The sequence below is a fragment of the Protopterus annectens genome, chromosome 3.part1, assembly GCF_019279795.1.
Source record: "Protopterus annectens isolate FY-2018-M chromosome 3.part1, PAN1.0, whole genome shotgun sequence".
Classification (NCBI taxonomy): Eukaryota; Metazoa; Chordata; order Ceratodontiformes; family Protopteridae; genus Protopterus; species Protopterus annectens.
Window position 1 is genome coordinate 485,948,132 of NC_056732.1, and position 21,053 is coordinate 485,969,184.

The following is a 21,053-nucleotide window of genomic DNA, read 5'->3' on the forward strand; positions in this document are numbered from 1 at the left end:
AGTCCTTACTTATGGGTAGAATCCCAAAGCAATGGGAAAGGGAGGTTGGCAAAATCATAAAGCATTAGGGGCTGCTAAAATGCCCTGTAATATTGCAGTGGCAAATCCAGCCCTAGACTTAGAATAAAGAGGAAGGTGGTAATGTTTAGAAAAAGTATGTACTGAACTCCAAGTGGCTGCTTCCAAAATATCCTTTGTAGCTACCCCCCTTAGAAAGGCAGTAGAAGTTGCAGTAGCTCTAGTGGAATGAGGTCTGATTCCAGTCGGAATCTCCTCACCATGATGGGAATAACAAAAGAAATACAAAACCCAATCCATTTAGAAATAGTTTTTGAAACAGGTCTACCCTGTGAACCCAAAGCAAAAGAAACAAACAACTGCTGAGACTGTCTGAACTCCTTGGTTCTGCTCAAATAATAACGCAACTGCCTGTGAATATCCAAAGTATGCAAAATCTTCTCCCTTTATTTTGAGGATTTGCATAAAAAGTAGGCAAATGAATAGTTTGGTTTAAGGCCACACTAGAAACCACTTTAGGCATAAAGGAAGGATTAGTGCTAAAGATACCCTATCCTTATGAAAAATCAAGAAAGGCTCCACTGCCATAAGGGCCTGTAATTCAGAAACCCTTCTTGCGAGTAATGGCCAACAAAAAAGCAGTTTTCCATGACAAATACTTTAACTCGGCAGTAGCTGCAGGCTCAAAAGGTTGTAGAGTAAGCTTTTCCAACACAAAATTGAGATCCCAAGCAGGAGTAGGAGCTCTCGTGGGGTCTTATGTTCTCGCCCCTCTGAGAAACTGCTTAAACAAAGGATGAGAGAATAAAGGAGGGTCACAGTCATAATTAGCCGAAATGGCTGCAGCATGAACCTTTATGGAGGAGAAGGACAAACCTTTGTCTAATAACTCAGTAAGATATTGTAAGGAAGCACTCAAATTAGGCTTGGAAACATCAAAATCCTTCCCTTTGCTCCAAATAAAAAATCTCCTCCATTTATCAGCATAAACTTTCCTTGTACTAGGCCTCCTGGCCTCCAAAATAACATTCAAAACTTGTTGTGGAAGCCGAGAACCTCCAGAATTTAAAACAGAATATGCCAGGCTGTTAGATGCAGAGACTGAATTCTGACATTGAGAAAGTGATTGCCCTCCTGAGACAAAAGGTGTGGAATCAAAGGCAGAGGCCATGGAGGCTCTCGGACCAAACTCCTCAGTAATGGGTACCAGTGTTGTCGAGGCCAATCCGGTGCTATCAGGATCATGGATGGCTTGTCTTGTCTGGCCTTCAAGAGAACCTTGGGCAGAAGAGGTAGAGGTGGAAAGGCATATACATGAAGATTGTTCCAACTGAATGACAGTGTCCACCTTCCAAGCTGTGGGATGAAACCTTTTTGTGCAAAACTTTGGCAACTGGTAATTTAGTGGAGAAGCGAACAGATCTATGTCTGGAGTTCCCCATGACAATGTCAACTTTTGAAATACCTGAGGATCCAATTTCCACTCGTGAGGATCCACTATTTGTCTGCTCAATACATCTGCTAAGGAGTTCTGTGCTCCTGGTAGAAATCTTGCCTGAAGATTGAGGTTGTAACTGAGAGCTGTCTCCCACAAAATCATCGCTTGTCTGCAAAGAGGGTACGAATGAGTTCCCCTTGCTTGTTGATGTACCACATGACAGTTGTGTTGTCTGTTAGAATCAACACCTGCCCTGGGTGAAGTAAATCCTTGAAAGCCATCAATGCAAACTGTACTGCTAACATCTCCTTCAAGTTGATATGCAAATGTTGAAGTCTGGCAGGCCACGTGTCTTGCACCCATTTTCCATTGAGGTGTGCTCCCCAAGCCTTGTCCGAGGCATCCGTCGTTAGAATCTGACTCGCCTCTGGTCGGGTCACAGAGTGTCCCTTGTTTAGGTGACATTCCTGAGCCCACCACAAAAATTCCTTCTGAATGCAAGGTATTATCTGAATGACAGTGTCTAGATCCTGGCAGTGTTGTGTCCATAGATTTTTGAGATACCATTGAAGCTTCCTCATATGCAATTTGGCATTGGGAAGCACCAGAATACAAGATGCCATGAACCCCAAGGCTTGAAGGACTGTCCTTGCAGTCAGCCTGGACTGTAGAGACATTTGATGGAAATAAAGTGAAAGACTTTTCTGTTTGTCCGGGGTCAGAAAGGCCATCTGGGAAGCTGTATTCAGTCTCACACCCAGAAAGCACATGTCCTGAGAGGGTACTAGACTGGACTTTGTTTCGTTCACAGAATACCCTAGGCATCTTAACACTACCATCACATACTGTAGATGCTGAAGAAGCTCGTCCTTGTCTTGTGCAATAATCAGGCAATCGTCCAAGTAAGGATAAATTTGTATTCCTTCCATCCTGAAAAGGCTATCACTGGAGCCAGAACCTTTGTGAACACTCTGGGCGCAGTAGATAAGCCAAAGGGCAATGCAGAGAACTGATAATGTAAATTTCCAGCTCGAAAATGCAGGTACTTCCTGCAACTGGGCCTGATAGGAACATGAAGATAAGCCTCTTTTAGATCCAGAGTTACCATCCAGTGTTCTTTTCCCAGCAGAGGCAAAAGCTGTTGTAATGTCAACATTTTGAACTTTGGAATGTCCAAATAAGTGTTGAGGAGAGATAAATCCAAAATCGGTCTCCACGTGTTCCCTTTCTTTGGTACTAGAAACAGGCGGGAATAAAACCCTAGACCCACTTCTGAAGGAGGAACTGGCTGTATAGCTCCCATGTGAAGAAGTAATGAAATCTGTTTGTGAGCCTCCATCCTTTGCCGAGGAGGAATGTCTGGCATACCTTTGAAAGGAGGCAATGTATGGAAATAAAACTTGTAACCTTTGTTTATAATGTCCAGCACCCATTTGTCTTGGGTGATTAAAAACCAATTTTGCTTGAAGAGCTAGCTTTCCTCCCAAAGGAGCTGACAGGCAAGAAGAATCTGGCAGCTGAAAATGCAGGTCATTGGGCCTGTTTACGAAAGGACTGGCCCCTACCCTCACCAGCAGATTGAGCAGGCAAACTCCATGTTCTAGGCCTAAAGGTACTCTGAGCTCTGCCCCTACCACGCCTAGATCTACCCCTAGACTGGAAATCAGAAGAAGGGTACGTCCACCCCTTAGCAGGCCAATTTCTACTAAACTTAGGAGGTTGAACCTGCAAAAAATCTTTAACAGTCTGCATAGACTTAGCCTTGTCCTCCATTTTCTTCAAAACAGACTCCACAGGAGGACCAAACAAAACTTCAGACTGTAAAGGGGCATCCAGAATTCTAGCCTTAACATGTTCAGATAAATTCTGATCCTTAAGCCAGGCATGCCTACGAAGAACTGAACCAGTGGCAGCCACTCTAGAAGAAGCCTGCAAAGCATCAAAGCCACACTGCAAAGAATGCTTCCCCACCTGTTCAGAAACATGCACCAAATCTTGCAATTCTTTACACTCTATGCCCTCTGCCAAAGCATCCACTTTAGATTTTAGCTGAGAAAGGAGGAAATTCTGATATTTCAACATATGAAACTGGCAATTTAAAGCCCTCATTGCTAAAGTAGAAGAGGTGTACACCTTCTTACCCCATCTGTCCAAAGCTCTAGCTTCCTTATCTAGAGGAACCGGATTCTTTACAACAGAAGCCCTAACACCCTTAGGCCCCTGACTAATAGTTTCTGGGTCCGCCCTAGGACTCTTATATAGGTATTTATGAGCCTCAGGTACCCTATAATACCTGTCCGGTTTAACTGGTGCAGGAGGCATAGAATCTGGATTAAATGAGGCCTCCGAAAAAACATCCTGAACAACATCCAAAACAGGAGGAATAGCCAAGGGTCTATGCTGTGGTAAAAACAAGAACTCTCTAAGCCTCTTTCTGGAATCTGAGTAATCCTGTCCTTCCCACCTAAAATGTTCCCTCATAGAATGTAAGGTTTCTGAAAATGAAAAATCCTCTGGAGGAAGCAGAAGGAGTAGAATCCTCTGCATCGGAATCCGAATAAGGAGGAAAATCTTGCATATCTTCAGCAGAAGACTCAGAATCATCTGAGGCCTGCTCCAAAATTTCCAACTCTGGCTCTACCCTGGGCCTCTTATCAGGAGGGGGCATGGAACCTCTAATTAAAGTAATCAAATCTTCTGCCATTTTAAGCATATGCTTCTAGGTACAGACCCTGAAGAACCAGAACTAACACCAGAAGAAGGCAAAACAGACCTGCCCTTAGAAGGAGCCCTAGAAACAGTAGCAGAAGGCCTAACCCCCTTAGGCAAAGAAGGGAGAATAGTAACCTGAGAGGCCCCTTCAGCCTGACCTGACTCCTGTGAGGCCACATCCTGTAAAATCAAGGTTTCCCCCTGAGACACAACAGAAACTTCAGCCGGATCCACCTGTTCCACTGCGGTCTCTAAAGGACCGGCGTCCGAAATGGACGAATCATCCTGCCTAGGCTTTACAGATTTGTCTTTACGCTTCTTCGTGGAAGTGGACGTCGGAGGATCCGATGGCATAATATAATTACACCGCTTGCCAAAGACTAACCTAGCGCAATCTAGCCTCCTCTTAATAGTGCGCTTATTAAACCTAGCACAAAACCGACACCCAACTACGTCGTGCTCCGGTCCCAAGCAAGGGATACAAAGCGAGTGGTAATCCCTATGCGGTATCTGCTTCCCACAAGAAATACAATTATTCACTTTTTCTGACATCCGGTAAATAACTGAGGCAAGAAAAAACAAAAATGCTCCCCAGCGGGGTACTTAGCCCAACTTGGTATGTCTGAAACTCCGAAAAATTTCAGCAAGCCGAATGGCACTTCCAACGCTGCTTCTGCATCGGACCATGCGGCAAAAAAGACTGAGGATATGACGTCGGTCATGCGCTTTTATACCCTGACGCTCTGATGTCAGGGCTGTGCGCCCATGACCGACGTCAGCCTAATACTTTGGTATTCGGGCCGACCGAGGACAGCGGACTACCCATAAGTAAGGACTGCAGCAATGTGAGATGAAGAACATCAGAGACTGCCTAACGGAGCTACTCACCAAGACTTGCCTTAGTGACATTTTGTGAAAAACAGAGTCTGCCTCATGGAGCTACTCACCAAGACTTGAGAATTAATTCAGTTTCAGCACTACTATGCTCCTTTGCTTACTGACTTTTCATCTCTCCATCAGGACCCCAGGACTGCCTCCAATGAGTGCAGTTTCATGTTAAGACTCCAAGCGTTTAAAAAAAACATGACCTTAAGGTTGTTTTTTGGTTAATAATTTTACACTGGGAGGTTTGTTCTTGTGACACTGCCTAAAAAAGGCACTATGAGGTGGCAAGAGCCTTAGCCAGTAACCAAAATTCCAGGGGTGACAGATGAAGACCATCTCTGACAAAGCATCGAGGTCTGTTGATCATGTCATTCCAGACTGACAGATACTGGATCACCTTAGAATGACACCAAAAACTAAGCCAATTATTGAAGTCAATCATTTTCTGTTTGTATTGAGGCATCATTCTAGGTGAAGGTAAAATGCTGTTTAAGGCTAAGGACATATCTGCCTGAGACACATAGTCCGAGAGGTCAGTTATGTCTCCCTTCATGTAGTCTACAGAGGTATGTCTCAAATTGTTCATACCAACATGGATTATGACAGAGTCATAACAGTACCTGTTGTTGAGAGACATGAGTGTATGTGTAATATGATGGATTTCTGGCACCCAACAGACAGCTGACAATAACATTCTCCTCATCCAGCCTGGAGAAAGGGACATGTGTGTGTCTCACAATGGAGTCTCCTATGATGAATATGTTAGGTTTAGTGTTTAGCCTTATTGACAGGTGAGACACTGGTGCAGGAGTTATTGTGTGTACTGTATTCTGCAGAGTATTGTGTAGCATGTTTGTGTTTATGTTTTGGAGGTCTCTGGGGTTTAGGTAAGTTTGTGGGAAGGACCTCCACGTATGTAGGTATGTGTGACATGGGTTTGAATGGAGTAGCTGATGAAGTGTGTATACTGACAACCTGCTCATTGTCAGATGCACTGACTGGTGTGTAAGAGAGCATTGATTCAAGGTTTATAATATAATTACATCTCTCAAACATTGAGTTTGTGTGGACTAGAAGTAGAGGGCTGTCTGTGTACATGCAGCAGTTGCTACACTGCCTCAGGATGCCAGTGTCAACCACGCTGTCTGGAGAAACTGTGGGAAATTGCCCATTCCTAGTGCTAGACAAATTTATATGGTCAGAAACAGGAATATGGTGGGAAAGAGATCACATGTAGGAACAACTAGTGGGTGAGTTGTGTTTATACCTTGCAGGCTAGGCTTAATGCTACACTAGTAGGTAGAGCAGGGACTTCCGAAAAACTCTTGAGGACGTTATTACAATGGGGTGCTTACACAGCTTCATTAGTACTGCCTCTTTGTCCGGAAATGTGCTAAAGATGAGGAACTACACTGCTGGGATGCAGCTGTATCTAAGGGAAAAAGTGTTGAAATTATCTGACCGGCTATGGCGCACAATTGAGCAGCAGTCCGCAGTGCTGAGTGATGAGCAAAGAAGCAGAAACCCACTCAAGGGTGGGAGTTAAATACCAGAAAGTTAAAACCTAAAACAATTTTAAAAAAAGTTCAGAAGAACCAATAAGGTGCTTACTCCAAGCCCTAGACCAGCCAACCATTACCAGCCAGGGACCAGCCAGCACAATCCTCTCACTAGAGTGCAGAAGGGCCTTTTCTAATCCAAGACAGCCTGGAAAATGTGCTCAGAATAAACAGCCACTACAAACAACCAGGCCCAGAAACAGCAATCCTTAGTCTGGACTATGTTACAGCTACTAGCTATACTATTTTAGGCAGAAAACACTGCAGAAATGTTTACCACAGCAGAAAAACAACAGTGAGACACTAATAAGTTTTAAACAAAAATGAGCAAGGAAACTCTAGAGAATACTTTTAACTTCAAGCAAATCAGTTGTAGGATACACTCCTTGGCAGAAAAATTAGAACAAACAGATGCTTAACAAATACAGAAAATTTCCAGTTCATATCGTTCAAACTGTGAAAGTGGCTAAAAAAACTTAACAGTGAAAACAGTAACCAAAATGATTTAACAGGCCCAGTAAGCAGGCAATTATAGTACAACAGCGCAGTTTGATTCTAGTAATAAAATATAGTAAAAAAAAGTTGGCAGCACAAAATAAGTGCAATAAATGGTAAAAATAAGCAAGAAAACACGCAACTTACAGTTTTTAGGAAGTTCAAAAGCTTCAAGTCATCTGAAATCTCAGCACAGAGTTGTGGCTGTGCCCCTCCTCCGTTCAGTATAATGATACTACACAGGACATTAACACAACCTCATCTGGAATACAATATTCAGTTCTGGAGGATGTATTTCATTAAAAATATGATGAGGCAGTGGGGCAGAATCTGGATTACAAAGAAGAACCACAGATTGTATAAAAAGATTTATAAAGTCTAGGAAATCAGAAATGATGAAATCATTGTTTGATCCATACTTTAGCATGGAGTAACAATACGGAAACCTTATAAAAAAACAAGCACAAGTAAATTGGTAAGAGTGCAGTGGAAAACTACCAAAGGCATCTACAGATATGAAAATTTTAAGTTATTATGAATGACTAAAATATCTGAAGCTGTACAATGTCTCGTACAGACATTTAAAAGGTGACCTTATTCAGATATATACAACATTTAGATACAACTACCTCTGGGAATGTTTCGAGTTATCAAAAAATATTGAGAATCAAACAACCTGCATAGAAGATTATATAGGAATGAGACAAGAATGAGACCTGCACTAATTAAGAACAGCTGATGCATGGAATGGGCTACCAAATTACTTTAAAGCAAGCACTAGTTTAGATATTTAAGAAGAACCTGGAAACTTATGGGAGCAACTCTTTTGGTATATTGGCATTACTGCCCACATCTGAAATATCTGTATTTATGTGGGCAGAAAAAAAGTTATTTAAAGTGACAATGGGTCTGCAGAATGTATAAGCTGGTAAGGAGTGACAAATGACTACAAGAACAATCTTGCCATAACCTGTAAAAATTGTTATGAGTATTTTCAAGATCATTATGAATGCGGCTACAAAAAAAAGTATGAAAAAACAGAATCACAGCTTGGGTGGGGCAAAGGGGGATATAGCTGCCCTAGATGGAAGGAGTTTATACAGCATGAACAGGAGACAAGTATACTGACATCATTTCCATACCAGCATTTCTTAATGCCAGTACATAAACAAATACCTACTGCTTTTGCAGTCAGGAGTGAAACTGAAGAGCTTCACTGCTTTGTGCGTGGTATTAAGTTGTAGCAAGTAGTTTGCTACAGTTCTTGAAAGTAGAAAGATGCATTGTTTTAAGTATTGCAAGGCGCAGATCAGAAAGTACAACACAGACTTTGTTTGCTCCAGAGGTGTGGAGCACCAGATCAGGAAAGGTTCCAAGTGTTAGATGATCTAGCTATGTTTCTGAGACAGAGTACCGAAAGAATGCCAGAACCAATAATCGAAGCACTTGCTAAGCATTAGCAAGCAAAGCTTTTGAGGCAAGCTCTTTATTATGTTACACACTGGTAATGAGCTTGTCTCAAAAGTTTTACTTGTTCTTGTTTATTAAGTGCTTGCAATATTAAAAATTGTTGGATTTAGAATTCCTTTAGTGTTTTTTCTCACTGATTTTTACTACTGAATTTCAGTTCCATATCAGTGTTTTATTCGCTGAAAAAAAAAAAAAAAAGTAAAAATGTAATCACAGAAAAGTATTTCAATAAAGTTCTAGTTATTTTAGAAAGCTGCGATTTGTAATTGGGAAAGTGGACTAATCAAATGGCCTTTTCTAGCCAACATCCAGGTTCCAGAGGAGCAAACTACACAATGCAATAAAAAAAAAGAATCGATAGAAAGGTGATAATACATCAGACAATAACAACAATGTAAATGAAAAGTAATACGAAACAATAATATTTACAATATTTCAAGCAATGTGGAAGTTTGTACAAGGTTTTCTGTCTTTACAGGGTGCAGTTCTCTTAGAGCGGTACAGATATGTAGCACTTGTAAATATTGCGGTTAAAGTAAATCTACATAGTTACAGCAAGCAACTTATCAAATGCCACAAAAGCAATTAAAAGCAGTAAAATACAAGTGATTTTTCTCGATAAAAATATAACTGAATGGCTTAAGTATGCATGTTGAGACTCCTCAGAGACTCTTTTTAATATATTTTTTCCAAAACATTACATTTTCCAATAATTTCCAAAACACAATATATACACAACACACATAACATACACATAATTTATCTACATAATACATAATGAAATGCTTCCTACATATTTAATATACTTATATTTCTAATATTCCATATATTATAATATAATGCTGGAAGACCTTTATTAATATTTTTATGTTATTAATATTTTTAATTTTTTTATTATTTAGTTTATAATTTATGTGCTAGTATATAAAGTAGCCACAAGTTTAAATGATCCATGATGTCTGTGGTTCCTAGCTAGCTAATTTGCTATATAGTTTTTCATCAAAAAAAAAATATTACATAAAATAATTATGACCTCTGGCTCTTGGAGGAGAGGAATAGAAATCATAAATAATTCCCCATGTGTAGAACTTGATAACCCATCTTTTGCAGTTGTACTTTAAGAGAGTTCCAAAGTTTATATACGCATTTACAACTCCAGAACATACCAAAAATATCAGTGGTGTCAAAATCTTAGTTATTAAGATGGATTGGCAACCACCTGTTTATGCTCGGTCTCTCATATATATTTCTCTGTGGGGGATTGGTCTCCTTTTAAGCTAAGAAAGATCAAACCTTCTTTGATCTATTCCTTTGCAGAAAAAAAAAAAGTTTCCTCAAAACAAGCAAACTGAGGAACTAAATCTTCAGCAACAGATAGACACAGTGTGATAGACCCCTATCCCAATGTATTGCTACTTCTGGAACAAACGTCCACTATATGTCAAGCCAAGTACTACTCTTGCCACCTTCCCTTCAAGGTAAACCTAAAGAACTGGCTGGGCAGCCTTAAATTTCCCCCTGCTCTAACTTGTCTTCTTTGAGGGTGGAGTGAACTTTTGAATATTGGTCTTCGGTTAGGCTTTTAATGGTCTATACACTGATTGCCTAGTACTTAATTATGAAAATGTGAACCATTATATATATATACATATATATATATATATATATATATATATATATGTGTGTGTGTGTGTGTGTGTAAATATTATTAGCACTCACCAGAAAATTCCAGTTGGTTTCAATTCGGTTTGCAATTCCAAACAGGAAGCAACAGAGGTAAACACCAGAGAAGAAAAACGCACATACAGATACAAACATCACCCAGCCCTGGAAAAGGTCATCGGGAACATTGGAGGCAGCCACCAATATCCAAACTAGTGCTCCAAAAATCTGTAACAAATTAAGAAAAGAGAATACATAACTTAACATACAAAACAGAAGCTTTTCTTGCCATAATATCAGTTGAACTAAAAACTGGATTCTGATTACCTCGAAGTTTATCACTGAAGGAAGCTAAATTACTCCACAGACAATAGAAATATCTATAAAATCTTTAATTTAATTTCAAAATATATACAAAAGTTATTAATACAATAGATTAAATGTTTAGCTAACAAGTAGCTCAAAGACCAGTAAAGCTGAAGAAAATGCACTTTCATTCCATTACTGACAATTTAATTTCACATTTGCAATACATTGAAAATTTGATTCTGACTGAAATTGCCTTAAATGTCAAAGATCTCACAAATTACAGTAAAATAGCTGAAAAAAGTTCAAAACATACGCAAAATTTCAAGGGAAGTTGCTATCATGCTTACTTCCTTTTTAAACATATCTAGTAATTGAAAGTAAACGACGGCAAAGCATAAATGAGAGCAAAAAGGAAATAATTTCTAAAAAGGACCAAATGAGTTTAATTTGCAATAGTTCATAAAATTTGTGCCATAATCTAAGAACTTGTATTAAATAAAATATTATTAAGAATATATCAATAAACATAGCCTAGTCAACAGTCTATACTTTAACATCTCAAAATAAAAATATAAAATACACAGATAGATGAAAAAAATGTATGTCAAGATCTCAAAATAGAAAGCTAAATAACTGGGTCAAACATCAGACAGCTCAGTACCAAAGTTATTTATGTTTAAATGCTTCCCTATATGTGATTAACAATCAAATTTGCCACTCAGTAAGTTCCTAACATTATTTCCCTGATGTGATGCATCTCCAAATGAGTGTGCAATTCTAATTACTTGAGTTTTCAGAGTGTGTGTGTACCCTGGATTCGCCCTGTTAGGGTTTTTCCTCTTTCGCCATAGTTCTGCAACTGCAGACTGACAAAAGGAATATGGAGCAAGTCCAAGGGGTGCGGATGGGCTTACCCCACTCTTCAAAACAGAATGTTTTAAACTTTGGTTTGGGAAGTTGCTGCTTAATCATTTGTGACTGGGAAGTTTAAATTTGAGAGACTGTCTGTCAAGCATTTCTAGTACAACCATTTTCTTATATTTAATAATAATTTAAGCACATTACACACAGGTGATGTAATCAAGCATAACTATACTTTTATACTGATTTTGTATTAATCTAGAAAAGTTAAAATAAATTCTCCAATAAAACATTTTCTATGGAATAACGGAAATTATTTTAATAAGTAAAGTTTTTAATTCATGTAGCATGTAATTCCACTATCATTAAAATTAGAGCTATAACTAATGTATATGTGGTTAAAGCCATTTATTCAAAAGGGGACTCATCACCGATTCTTGTTTAGGTGAAAGTCTGTTCATATAAAAGTGTGAAACCATTGGCTGAAAGTGAGTGAGTGTGTGGCGTCTATATCAGATGAACGAATGTTTAGTTAAGTGAATAACTAAACGTTATGTGAATAACTAAATGTCAATTGCTAATAATCGCACACACAAAATATCGAACAGCGTTTCCACTCAGGGAAACAATGTCATTGCCCAACAAAAAAATAAACAAACACAAATGAAGTGGGGGGCTGTGCCCCCCACACCCCAACTAAATATACGAACTCCGAGATCGCTCCACATTGAAGAAAGGGCAAACTCCATGCAGTGGCCAAACGACTTGTTTCCCTGAGTGGAAACTGCCGTTAGCGGTTTTGTGTGTTCTATTGTTAGTGATCGACATTTAGTTACTCGATTAACTAAACATTTGATCATCTGATCAACTGATATAGATGCCACACACTCACTCCATTTATTTAGAACATGAGCATATGAAGTAAAACTTCATAGGCTCATCCTGTTTATGGTTATTTCTCCTGTGGTGCTCTTCTTCTTGTTTAGCTCTTGCAGGAAGTGCATTTCTGGAAGGTTACAAGTCCTGCTGTATATAATGTTTGAACTGAAATCCTGGCACAAATTTCTATCCCTGTTGGTGATTTGCTGAAAGTGTCGATAAATGATATAGCACAGTGGTTTTAAGATGAGTGGAATTCTCTTCTTTATTTGAACATATTCAGCAAATGTTTTGCTTGTTAGACAGCAAAGTTCTGTAGATTTGTAATATTAGATTCCTCTGATCTTCGGTCAACAAGTAATTGCGCATGTTAGCTTTAATGCTGAAAGTAGTCTAGAGAGTTTTGTATAATAGCTGAACAACAGACCATTTGAATGGTGTCAACAAAAACTCTTTCTAAAGGACATCCAGTAGGATTCTTGCACGAGTCATAGTTCACAAGAAAAGTCAGACTACCTCATAGCCAAAACATTTGGAAAATAATAAATAGACCAGAAGAAAATAAACCTAATCTGCTGCAGATCAATAACTTCCACAAAAGACCTGAATTTCATTTACTACCATAGATAAAAGTTCACTTACTTTACAATCAGTTCATCCATGAAAAGGTGCCATTACAAATAAAGTTACAGAATGACAGAAAGTATATAAACAATGCAAGAATAACAGAATATATTTTTCAAAATTATTAATGCACCCCAGAACAAGTGAAATGGGTATCTTATTTCAGCTTATCTTTTTATACTGCAGACAGTCTACTGAATGTTATTTTAACACTGCCTAATGGAGCTTTGAGATACACAGCAGCTCCCAATGCAAGGATTGCACATCCCAAAACGATCTTTATATAAAGTACCAATGTAGTTTTACCTAAAAGGAGATTAGGTCTGCTGGAGAAAGAGCTCCAACAATTGTGGGGCAACTCCCAAGTAAAAACATTTTATTCTCAACATCACTGTTTCTGTTGAATGACAGTCATGTGGGGGTGAGGGAAAATACAGCCGTGTAAGTAAAATTGCCATAACAATACACATGTTCTAACAGATCACTATTGCAGGAGCCTAGGCTCCTCCTTGGCTGCTATTTCCTTGACTGGACAGCTTTCCAAAACTTAAGGGTGCCTTCTACATGATCCAATTGTCAGGAGCTCAAGGTGAGCTCCATATAAAATCAGCTCGTGCATGAAAATCCTCAGGGCATTTTTTGCCTAGGAATGGAAGCAAGAGCCCTGAAAGAACAACACTAGGAATTGAAACTAAACTATATACACAAAAGGGTGGATGCATAAGAAGTCAACTCAAAAGGCTAAAAGGGGGCTGGAGGGAGGGGAGGCTGCTGCAACAATGCTCTGTTAGAATATCTACTGTTATGGTAACTTTACATACCCAGAGGTACTATGTTCAATATAAAGATCGCTGCTGCAGTTGCCTGAGCTAATTGGGTGGCTTACCATTGCTTAGAAACTAAGAAGGGAGGAGACAGGTAAAAGAAGACTCAGGAGCCCCTGGAGAATGGTCACAGCAAAGTCTGTTCTGGACCTGGGAAAGGAATCTAGTTTGCAGTGCTTTGTAAAAGCAGGTATAGAGGAGCAAGTTATGACCTCTAGAAGTACTTTTAAAGTCAACCTCTTTCTAGGGAGCCACCTAAGATGCCAATGCCCTTAAGGAAAGGGCCTAACACTGCCTGGAACTGGCTTGTTTTGGTGAGAACAGAAAAAAAAAAATAATAGCATAAGACAACCATCTGGAAACAGTCCATTCTAACCATTGTTGTCCTTTCTGATTAGGTTTTGTGAAATTTCAAGTTTTTTCTAGGTAGAATCTGAACTGCCTGTGGACATCCAGAGTGTGAAGAATCATTTATTTCCCGTTTGTTGGTTCAGAAAAGAAAATAAGGAAATTAATATTTATTTATTTGACAGTTGTTTACCGGGGTGGTATGACAGGGTCTACAGAACCTGTTTTCTGCACAGGCCCGAGGAGAAAAGCTCCACATACAGTACAATACAAATACAGTATAATCCAATACAATACAAATTACATTACAAATACTATACAAAAATAAGTTGAAAGAACAAACGACGTTACAAGATGATGCAATATATTACTACACGTCTAGACAATTCTATAGAGTTAAAACATTACAGGCAATAATAGTCACTCTCACCATACATGATATTGATGGTGCCCACAAAAACAGTACGTAGGTAGTCTAATGTGTGACATTGACTGCTATAGTACATGCAAAATAGAATGTTAGTTTCAGTTAGGAAAATAGCAGCCAGAAAGTTAGTGATGCAGATAGATAGTGAGAGAAAGTTAAGAAGAATAGAAGCAATAAAGCCTGAGCAGTAGCTTAAGGATATGGTGTAGAAACAGAGAAGGCATTAGAAGAGCCTTAGGATCTTACAGACTGTGAAGGATTGAAATGTGACAAAAGAGGAGGATGAGGCTAGTGTGGAAGAAGAGGAAGACCTGAGCATTAGGCAGGCTTTATGCAGGAGCAGAGCCATGTATTTTTGAGATGATTTTTTTAAAGAAGCTTTGAAATGGGTTAGGCCAGGCATAGACCCAGCTAGAGGTAGTGAATTCCAAAGTATAGAGACAGAGTATGAATACAGAGAGTGACCTGGTTTTCTTGTGGGTTTTGAGATAGCTAAGAGATTTTTGTCTTCTGATCGTAGGGATCGATTTGGTGTGCAAGGTGTGACTAGACTGGATAGTGCAGGGCAGGCAGTAGGGTTGAAAATAAGTTTGTGTTAGGTGGAAAGCTGAATAAAAGCAAGTTAGTTGAAGAGTTCAAGCCAGTTTAAATCTAGGAGTGGTTTACAGTGGTGTGTGTGGCATTTACAGTTTGTGGAAAACTTTGCAACTTTGTTGTAGCACTGTTCCATCTTGCTTAGGGTAGACGTTTGTAAGTTAGTTAAGATAGGGGCACCATAAAAAAGATAGGGAAGTAAAAATGTTTTGCAAGGGTAGCTTTGGTTACTGAGGTAAAGAAATGTTTGTTTCTATATAAAAGAGTCCCAGTTTTTGATGAATTTTCTTATTTTGTTGTATATGGGGGTCAAATTAAAGTTTATTGTCAATGATAACACCTAGAAGTTTGGTTTCTTGCACTATTTCTATGATAGTGTTGTCAGATGCAAAGATGTTGAAATGATCAGTGACAGGGGAGTTGTTCTTGGGATAAAAGAGTACTAGTTTTGTCTTCTTTGGATTAAGAAAGAGTTGGGCATTCTTAGCCAGGATTCGATTGCAGTAAAGGATTGTTGAGTTTTTGAAAGTAGTTCTGGTACTGATTGAGCAGTGCAGATTACAGTGGAATCATCAGCATACTGAATGAGGGTCCCAGGGTGAGAGGCAGTGAGAAGGTTGTTTGCGAAAATGTTGAAGAGTAGGGGTCCTAGGATGGAGCCTTGAGGGACTCCAGTAGAGTTGTGGAGAAAGGGTGAGAGTTCATTGAACCTTTTTATGGCTTGTTTATGATCCTTGAGGTAGCTCTGAAACCATTTTACTGTGTTATGTGAAAAGTCCAAGTTATTCAGTGTGTTCAAAAGTAAGGTGTGAGACACTGTGTCAAAGGCCTTAGAGAGATCAAGGAATTCTGAAGCTGTATAGCATCCTGCATCTCTGGCCTTGTTCACAGCGTCTGTAAAAGATAATAGGGCTGTAGCGGTGCTATGGCTAGGTCGGAAGCCATGTTGGGTTTTGGTTACAAGATTGTTTTGCAATAGATATTGCATTACCTGCTGATGGATACCTCTCTCGAGAATTTTGGATATGGGTGACAAGATGGATATAGGACGAAAACTGGATGGATCAAAAGAGTTGCCTCCTTTGAGGATGGGGGTGATGCGAGATTGTTTCCATATGGCAGGTACATCAGATTTGGATAAAGATCTATTTATAAGGATACTGATTGGATAGGTGACTGAGTTAGCAGCCAGTCTGAGGTAGTACGGGAGGGAAATGGTCAGCTGAGGTAGAGCACGGTTTTAGTTTTTGTAGCAGTTTCTCAATGGTGTCAATGGGTATGGGCTGAAATGAGAATGGGGTTTGTGTGACATTTTGTTGAGTGGGGGGGTTAATAATGACAGGGTTAGAAGTAGTTGATGGTCTGGGGTTGGTTGTTGAAGGAGGGGGGGGTCCATTATTAGGGCTGCTGGTTAGTAGGTCCGAAACTGATTTTATGAAGTGCTTGTTAAAGTTTTCAGCTATTTGTGATGGAGGGGTATCATGTGATAGGGTGTGTTCTCCATTTCTTCCAGGTTAAGTAGAATAAGATATGGAGCGCCAAAGTTTACTGGGGTTGATTTTATGCTGGAGTTGAAGCTGGAAATAATATGACTTCTTATCTCTGTTGATTAGTTTTGTCACTTTGTTACGTAGTGTTTTGAAATTAACATGATTTTGTTCATTTTTGTTTTGTTTCCAGGTTGACCAGGCTAGGTCCCTTTGCTTCATCAGGTGTTTACATTCCTTAGTCATGTTACTGAGTTCTTTTTGATTCTTTTCATATAAATGGGGGCTTGTGTATTAAGTATGTGAAGGAAGGTGTTATTAAAGTATAGTATGGCATCATTAAGGGATAGTTGTTTAAGGTGTGTCCAGTCTATTTCCTGTATGAGATTGTTAAATTTATGCTAATATCTGGCTTAAAGTCAGAGACTGCTTTTGGCATGAAAGAAGGATTAGTTCTCAAAGAAACCCCGTCCTTGTCAAAAATGAGGTAGTAACTCACAAAATATAGCTGTGTCTGAAGGGGATCCTGGTTCTTGTACTGGTACCAACTAGAAAGTCTTTTCTGCACATATACAATTTTATAATAGCATTTTCCCCTTCTTTACTACCTTCTAAAAAATGCCAAAAAGTTATTCAAATTTAGGAACATGTCACTTCAACAAAAGAAGTTTTGGTGGACGCAAAAAGAAATAGAATAATAAGTACTGTTAGCTGAAACAACTTTCACTGACAGTGGAGTAGGCCTTTTTCTTCACTGTTGCAAGTCCAGGAGTACGTGAGGTCTACACACACACACAAGTCCAGGAGTACGTGAGGTCTACACACACACACACACACACACACACACACACACACACACACACACACACACACACACACACACACACACACACACACACACACTCTGACCTGAAAAAAAAAAATGCTGTTGTAATGTTCAAAGATACATTACGAAAATATTTTTTGATTTGTTTCTGTTCACTGAAATTAACTTTGGCAACTCGGCATGAATCCTTAAAATTCTATTACCCAGGCAGTTAGCCAAAGAGTTTTGTATGAGAAAATCCAGTCTGTGGAGAGCCCGTGGTAACTGCCCTTGGTGAGAATGAAAAGAAGAGAGCCAAAAGGGAGTCATCACCTTGATTTTTGGGGAGCCCTTCTGTGTCTTCAAAAGAACCCTGGATATCAGTATGAATAGGAGAAAAGCATACAGAAACTTTCTTATCCAAGTGAATGAGAAATCATCTGTCTTCTAGGCCTGTATGCAAGGAATCCTGAAACACAATTTCTTTAGTCATCTGTTCTGAAAGAAGGCAAACAGAACTGCTTAGGTGTTCTGTACAGTTGAATCAATTCTTGAAGGAGGGCATGGTGAAACTTCCATTTACACGAGTCTGTCCTGGTCCTCCTGAGCTTGACTGCAATCAAGTTTTACTCTAACAAAATGCAGCAAGCCTGAACAGACAAACTGAGTAGCACTGTTGTCTCCCAAATTATCATAGCAAGACTGCAAAGAGGGTAAGATCTGGTAGCCCCTTGTTTGTTTATGTGGCATATCTCTGTGATGTTATTTATGTAAACTTGCAGAGGTCCTGGGGACCAGAGATGATTTAAATCTTTCAAGGAACTGATCACTAGCAAAATATTTCTGACATTTATGTGCTTCTGTCTGTATACAGGATACCACACAGCTTGCACTTTGACCGCTTTTGAAATTGCTCCCCACACTAGGTCTGATGCATCAGTTGTGACAGACTAGACAGGAGGTACAGAGGAGAATTGGAGAACTAGATTGCACCACAGAATCTCCTTTACAAATCCCAGATTTGGGATCTGAAAGGAGAAAGGGTGTAGATGCTGAGTCCAGAGTGACTGGAGGTACCATTGGAGTTTCCTCATGTGGAGCCTGCCAGGCGAGCATGAGAATCATCAATGCCATGTACTCCAAAAACCTGACACATTCCCTTGCAGATATGTAGTACTGAATGGAAAATCTCAGAAAAAAACTGTTGAAATAGGTCTACTTTGCCTGGAGGAAGAAAGACTCTTCCCAGGGTAGAATCTTTGAGAAGGGATGAATGAATGCTTCCAAAAGTTGATTTAAAAAATTCAGTCTAAGTAGAAGAGTTTGAACAGTTGCCAAAGACTCCTAACAACTGAAGAATCTTTACAGATAAAACGTCTTGAAGTCTACACTAAGCGATGTCTGAAGTCAGACACTTCGTGAATACCATTGGTGCAGTGGAAAGTCCAAAGGATGACACAGAGAAATAATAATTTAACCCGACATGTACAGATCTGCAGTCATTGGACTCTATACCTATCTGCTGACCTCACAAGACCCAAATCTAAGATGACTTTCCTGCTTAGGCTAGCAGAAGTATATAGGCATCAAGCAAGAATGGAAATCAAATCATAAGTGGATAAAAACCAGGTAGCAACTGAACGTGCCAAAAAACAAAATAAAGAATATGAGGTGAAAGATCAGATGAGAAGGCAAGAAATGTGGAAAATGCATAAATATATCTGCAAGTATAGAAAACTTCTGGAAGAACCTCATGTTGATCAGGAACGAATGCAGGAATGGTTAAGGAGAGGTGAATTCAAACCAAGAGATGAAAGACTAATATTGGTGGCACAAGACAGTGGGCTAAATACACATTGCCTTACAAAGTCCATTGAACACGTGGGAGAAACAGACAAATGCAGGTTTTGTAAAACAGAATTGGAAACAGTTGCACACCTCCTTGCTGGTTGCGACATACAAAGGAGTTTACAATCATATTTAGATATGCTACCAATACATTTAACTCCATATGAATTACAGGAGGAATCATTACTGGGCACATTGTGGGTGCTGTAAAGAGCACATTTGTCTGACAGAGAGAAACACTAAATTCATGAACTTTAATCATACTTTGACTTAGGAATGGGGTCCATTCCTGTCATTATTAGAAACCCAAAAGATTTGGAGAAATTAAAAAAGGGAATGTGAAGATAGATATCATTTAAATCAAGCTTTACCATGAAAGCTAGATGGGGGGAGCAGAAGTAAAAGGTACCAAATGAATAAAAACTTTAACTTAAAATTTATACTAAAAGACTTATAAAGGAAATGTACAGCATAGGTCTCAAGGCTTCTTCCCTTTTTTCCACCAGATAAATTCTTGAATAAAAAGCTTGCGCCCAAGTTACAGGAACAGCATGTTGTACAGGTTGGGAGCAAAGACAGAGACTTGGTTAATTCCTCTGAAAGAAGGACAGTTTCCCATTCCCAAGTGTACCCATGCTGGATTACATTTATTTGTAACAATCTGATAAAGGGAGATGGAGACTGCCAAGGTGTATATGTTGGGGGTGGGGTGGCTAATCATGGAAAGAGGCATGCCTATTGAGAGGACTATCCATGACATTTTGAAGCTTTAACCTTTCTTTTTGGAATCTCCTTGCCATTGGGTTCTAAAATCCTGTTTAATGGTGCCTGTCTGCTTAAACTGTTTATTAAAAAAGGGAGCTGAGGGGAAGAGACATTTCTATTTGCTTTGAAAAGGAGGGTTGAAATATCAGAGACTCTACATTAACCAACTTTCCCCTTTCATCACACTTCATTAGCACCTCAGCTGCAGAAGGGCTAAACAGAACTTTCTTACCAAAGGGAGGATTTAAAATTTTAATCTCAACATCCTCAGGAGGGTTATGAAAATGAACGTAAACCAATCATCTCAATACTAACCAGGAACAGCCACTCAGGAGGCAGAAATCAGCAGAATCATAAGCACATTTTAAAATATTCTTTATTTGAGAAGCTAATTAAACAGAGGCGTTCAATTATTTTTTTGTCTCAGAAGAAAAAAGTAAACTATTTATTTTTGCATGTTTTTAAAAGATAACAGTAAAAACCATAAACATATGACTTTGACATTTTAAAATTCCAAAGTACTAAAGGAATGCATTTTCCTCAACATGTCTAATGTTTTCCCATCCTTGTCAGAGGCAATGGGATTAGTAGTAGTGATCTGTTTGGTAGAAGCACTTTTTAATAAAGAATTTTACTTATTTATTTGACATTTGTTTACTGGGATAGTCCGAATGGGTCAGAAAGAACCCATTTTCAGCAGAGGCCCCAGGAAGAAAAGCTCCAGTTACATACAGCGAGTGTACCAACTTTATACAGATAACCTAAAACTTAACATTCAGACTGTGTATAAACATTATACAGATAAAAATTACATACAGAAAATGCACAAACATTATGCAGATAACATAAAAATTACAAGAGTTACAAGTAAGCAGGTACATTGTTATTATGAGGCAGATGGTAACTAGACATTAGTATTAGTAAGAAAACACAATATTACAAGATAAGGTAGCATTGTCGCCTCACAGTTAGACGTTGCACGTTCGATTCTCAGTTAGAGCGTCTTCTTTGTGTCGACATGCGTGAATGGGCGTTCCTTCGTT

The 21,053-nt window shown here is 39.1% G+C and overlaps 1 protein-coding gene across 1 annotated transcript in view; it reads right to left on the minus strand.

Moving 5' to 3' along the window:
• Positions 1 to 21,053, minus strand: part of MAL2 (mal, T cell differentiation protein 2) — a 422,980-nt gene that overhangs the window by 208,087 nt on the left and 193,840 nt on the right. The window contains exon 2 of the mRNA XM_044066925.1: positions 10,297 to 10,467. Coding sequence (XP_043922860.1) covers positions 10,297 to 10,467 — 171 coding nt within the window. The remainder of the gene's footprint in view (positions 1 to 10,296; positions 10,468 to 21,053) is intronic.